The sequence below is a fragment of the Carlito syrichta genome, unplaced genomic scaffold (genome assembly GCF_000164805.1).
Source record: "Carlito syrichta isolate Samal-C Ts95f unplaced genomic scaffold, Tarsius_syrichta-2.0.1 Scaffold60668, whole genome shotgun sequence".
Classification (NCBI taxonomy): domain Eukaryota; kingdom Metazoa; phylum Chordata; class Mammalia; order Primates; family Tarsiidae; genus Carlito; species Carlito syrichta.
This window is the reverse complement of record NW_007004764.1, coordinates 32147-37566: the sequence shown is the minus strand read 5'-3', so window position 1 is coordinate 37566 and position 5420 is coordinate 32147. Positions and strand designations below refer to the sequence as shown.

The window sequence follows — 5420 nt, the reverse complement described above, 5'->3', positions numbered from 1 at the left end:
GGAACCCCAGCAGGTCGAGGCTGCGGTGGCTGGGAGCGGCCACTGCACTCCAGTCTGGGCGACAGAGTGAGACTCCAACTCAAAACAAACAAACAAACAAACAAAAAAAACAACAAAAAAGTCCTTATCAGATAGAAATACATATTGAAGAATATGGGTGAAATAATATGATGGTCTTCAGATTTGTTTTAAAAGTGAGGAACAAAAATATGTGTATATGTAGAAGATAACAAATGAAAGGTAAAATGTTCATAATGAAAATTATTTTCTTTCTTTTTTTTTTTTTTGAGTTGGAGTCTCACTCCGTCACCCAGACTGGAGTGTGATGGCCGCTCCCGCGATCCTTCCGCCTCAGCCTGTTGGGCTCCGGCGATCCTTCCGCCTCAGCCTTCCTAGTAGCCAGAATTACAGGTGCGTGCTACCACGCCCAGCTAATTTTTTAATTTATTGTAGAGATGAGGTCTTGCCTGCCCAGGCAGGTCTCGAACCCGTGGGCTCAGGCAATCCACTCACCTCAGCCTCCCAAAGGCGCGGGATTACAGGCTGAGCCACTGAGCCCGGTTATGAAAATTATTTTCTTAGATTTTTTTTTTTTTTTAATGTTATAGCTTATGGAAAATAATTTACTTACTTGGTGACTTGCCTACATTGTAGCTATGAAAAAAAGAGGGTTTTTGTGAGTTTACACCTTGCTTATCTACTTGATGGGACTGAGTAGCTTCCTTCAATTGAGACAGAATTTGTCTACCACTGCGCTGGGAAGAGGCATTCACTTCAAATATCTAAAAGAAGAATATAAGAAAAAGGCAGAGTGGTTTATGTTTTAATTTAACTCAGGGTAATTATTACATTAAGATTATTCCATTATAGCTATTACTAACCTTAAATCCAAGCTCCTGAGCACAGGCATAAACTGCAGCAGTTTTTCCCACTCCTGTTGGCCCTGTTATAAGAACAGTATTGCAAAGACGACTCTCTTCTTCATCATCTGAACTGCCTTTAAAGTCTATGCTATCCAACAAATCTGAAAAATTATTCAAATGCATATGAAATGATCATTGTTTAGGCACCAATTCTACCTCCTAAAACTCAATGATCAAATTGCACAAACTTCTTGCAAATAAATGCTAGAAAATGAATTTACAAAAAGTAGAAAATCAAATATAAAATACCAATTAAGAAATTTAATAATTTTAATCTACTCTAAAAATGTTCAGCTAAATGGAAAAAAAAAAATTACTCAAAATACCTTCTTGTTTCTCCTCTCTTTTTCCCTTCAAATTCTGTCTTTCTTCCAATTCAGCTCTTCTTTTCCAGTCTTTCAACCAACTGCCATAAGAAAAATAATTCTCAAAATATAGATATATCTTAGACTTTATGTTAAAAATGATTATTGGGGAAGTTATGGAATACGGTTAGTTTCGTTTTGTTTTGTTTTTTGAGACAGGGTCTCACTCTGTTGCCCAGGATAGAGTGCAGGAACACAATCTGGGCTCCATGCTACCTTGACCTCCTGGGCTCAGGTGATCCTCCTGTCTCAGCTTCCTAAGTAGCTGGGACTATAGGCACATGCCACAACACCCAGCTAATTTTTAATTTTTTGTAGAGACAAGGTGTTAGTATGTTGCCCAGGCTGTATGGTTAGTTTTTAAGCACCCCATAATGCCTGTGAATCTACTAAATAGTAAAATATTTGTACATGGACATGAACATATTAAAATGAAGTAATTTCTGCCTAAATATGCAAAACTATATTCACTGCAATATTGTTTCTATTAGTCTCTAACAAGAAAAACCTAGAAGTACACCAATAGGGGAAAAGATACATTATAGTACACTAACATAGGAATCTCCACATAGCAATCAAAAAGAACTGAGGTAGATTGTGTGATGACATGAAAGATGTCTAATATACAATGCTAAGAACAACAAAAAAATTAAGGTCTAGTCTGAAGCTAGACTGCCTGAGTTTAAATCCCAGGTCTACCACTTTCTAGTTGTGTGACCTCAGACAAATAAGACTCTCTAGGCCTCAGTTTCTTCATCTATGAGATGAAGACAACAGTATTTACACTCATGGAATTATTCTTAGGATTAAATGAACTAAGAACATTACAGGTACTTAGAACATTACCAAGTTCATGTTATGAACTATTATTATAGGTCCACAATTCCTTACAGGAAGTTCTTTGGGCTAGGTAGTTTTAGAATCCATGATTTTTCAGATATTTGAAAAATAATTTGGTACATGCACCACATAATACATAATATATCAAAAAGTCTAGGCAGCATATCCATAATCACTTAATATTTCTATTAAGCAATGAATGAATTCCTACTAAGTGTAAAGACTTAATAAACTTTATGTAATAAAGTCAAAAACTTGGGTTTTTCAGAACTATTTGGAAGTGGGAATTTTAAACAAAGGATTGTGGACCAGAATTGTAGTAATATGATCCCATTTATTAGATAGGAAGGAACTAACCTATATATAAATTGTTTTCTGGAAGGTTTCACAAGAAATTTTCAATAGTGGTTACTTCAAGAAAGTAAAAATATGAAAAAATACTTTCCTTAAAATTCTTCTGGGTTTTTTTTTTTTACAATTTTACCATGAAATATGTTACTTCACAATTATAATTTCAAAATTTTAGTATAAATAAAATAGATGTAAAACTAAGTTCAAAGTTCATAAACTATTTCTTAATTTCTTTATGCATTTTACTAACCTATGTAATTTCTTTACAGCTAACTCATTGCCTATGAGTTCACTGGCATTCTGAGGTTGATACTTTTCTGTCCAAAGCATGTCTTCAGTTCCAGAATCTAAAAAAAAAAAAAAAAAAATTAAGGTATTAATTCCTAGACATAAACATGTATATATTCTTAGACATTTACAGTTTTGTTGTAATGTAACAATAGATATTTATAGAAATATTTATATTTACAAAATGCCAAAAAGGTAATTTTAAAACTTAACATTACATTTCAAAATCTTCACACCAGACACTTTCCCCTTAAAAACTAACCACCATAATCTCATGAAAGTAAGGTATAAAAGTACATATTTAAGTATTAATTTTCTTAGAGGTGAGGTCTCACTGTGTTGCCCAGGCTGGAGAGCAGTAGCTATTCACAAGCATAGTCACAGTTCACCACAGCCTCAAATTCCTGACCTCAAGCTTCCACCTCAGCCTCCCAAGTAAGCTGGCCCAGCAACATTTAAATTTTAAATAACTATTCAAGAAACATTAACTATGAAAAATAATTTGTAGGCCGGGCATGGTGGCTCATGCCTATAATTCCAGCACTTTGGGAGGCCGAGGTGAGAGGACTGCCTGAGCCCACAGGTTTGAGACCAGCCCAGGAAACTTGGCGAGACCTCATCTCTACAATAAATCAAAAAATTAGCCAGGCATGGTGGTGTGTGCCTGTAATTCCAGCTACTTGAAAGGCTGAAGTGGAAGGATCACCTGAGCCCAGCAGGCTGAGGCTGCAGTGGCCGTAAGCATACCACTGCACTCTAGCCTGGGTGACAGAGTGAGACCCCCAACTCAAAAAAAAAAGAAAAATAATTTTTGTAGCATAAAAACAAAGAATCTATAGAACAAAGGCAGCATAATCTTAGTGGAGTCTCTTTACCACTGAAAAGAAACATCTTATAAAGTCAACCTGGGTAAACAGAGAAAGATGCTACACTCCCAATCGAGAAGACTGAATACTGTAAAGACGCCATTTCTCTCCAAATTAATCTATGAAGAAATGTAAAATCAAAACATCAATGGGATCTATGGGGGTAAAGTAACCTATAGTTCACTGAATAAAGCAAATACATAAAAACTCTTTAAAAATTAGTGATAGGAGACTTGGCATATCAAATACTAAAACATACCACGGGTTGAGTATCCCTTATCTGAAATGCCCAGGACCAAAAGTTTTTTGGATTTCACATTTTTTCAGATTTGGAATATTTGCATATATATAATGCAATGTCTTGAGGATGGAACCCAAGTCTAAATATTAAGTTCATTTATATTTCATATATATCATAAACTTATAGCCTGCAAGTCATTTTATACAATACTTTAAATAAATAATTTTGTGCATGAAATGAAATCTTGACTGTGACCCAGTCACATGAGGTCAGGTATGGAATTTTCTACTTGTGGGGTCATGTTGATACTCAAAATGTCTCAAATTTTGAAGCACTGCAGACTTCAGATTTCCAAATTAGGGATGTTCAACCTGTATGAAGCTATATATACATATATGAATTAAATCAATTCAAGAGCATACTTTGGAAAAGCTATATAAACAGAATGAGAAAATGTCAGATATGTGAAATATGCTATAAAATAAGATGTATAGGATGATCTCAGGTTTTTAAAAAAGCACATGTATTTACAGCAGTACAGAAAATCAAAGACTAAACACCAATCTGTTAATGTGGTTATCTATAAGCTCCCCAATCATTGAAGTTTCCACATATAAAATAAGCATATATAAAAGAGAGGAGGAGCCAGGCTCGGTGGCTCAGCCTGTAATCCCATGCCTTGGGAGGCTGAAGTGAGTGGATTGCCTGAGCCCAGGGATTCAAGACCCACCTGGGCAACTTGGTGAGACCTCATTTCTATAATAAATAAAAAAATTAGCCGGGTGTGGTAGTGCGAGCCTATAGTTCCAGCTACTGGGAAGGCTGAGGCAGAAAGATCGCCGGAGCCCAGCAGGTCGAGGTTGCAGTGGCTGGGAGCAGCCACTGAGCTCCAGTCTGGGCGACAGAGTAAGACTCCAACTCAAAAAAAAAAAAAAAAGAGGAGGAAAGAACAAATGGTTAAAAAACAAAAGAGTTCTAGGAGCAGAAGGAGAAAATATAATTTACCCGGAGTAGAAGACAGTTCTGATGCAGACTCTTTGTCATCCTCTATTATTAGAATATCAACATCTTCTACTGCTTCTGTTTCCACTTTACGTGTACTCAAAGCAGTCTGTTTCTTCTGGGATGTTTTAGAAGATATCCCTTTGGAAGAATCTAGCTCTATCCCAGAAGAGCTGTTTCTTTTGCCACGTTTTTCTGATTTTCTATTTATCTTTTCTGAACTTCCTGAATATTCATTTGGTTTCTTTCTTTTTGACTTATGATTTTCTGCTTCTACTTGTTTCCTTTTGGTTTCTTTTTGATTGACATCAGGCTCTAGTTGTGGAATTTCTATTTTAGGAATTAAAGGAATGCATGTGCTTACTAATTAACAAAAAACAATCATTTTAATATCACTTTCAAGTGTCCAAAAGTCTTATGACTACAATGAAAAGGCAAGAGTCAAATGTGACATGCTGAAAGCAAGCTGGAGATTTTAATAATTAGACTATTTTTTTTTTTGAGTTGGAGTCTCACTCTGTCACCCAGACTGGAGTGCAGTGGC

At 35.8% G+C, this 5420-nt stretch overlaps 1 protein-coding gene across 1 annotated transcript in view; it reads right to left on the bottom strand.

Annotated features, from left to right (window-relative positions):
* The window catches only part of LOC103251911 (ATPase family AAA domain-containing protein 5-like), a 35657-nt gene that overhangs the window by 4952 nt on the left and 25285 nt on the right, over positions 1–5420 (bottom strand). The window contains exons 10-14 of the mRNA XM_008050529.2: positions 5020–5206; positions 2730–2828; positions 1250–1329; positions 882–1024; positions 632–782 (exon numbers count right to left, since the gene is read on the bottom strand). Coding sequence (XP_008048720.2) covers positions 632–782; positions 882–1024; positions 1250–1329; positions 2730–2828; positions 5020–5206 — 660 coding nt within the window. The remainder of the gene's footprint in view (positions 1–631; positions 783–881; positions 1025–1249; positions 1330–2729; positions 2829–5019; positions 5207–5420) is intronic.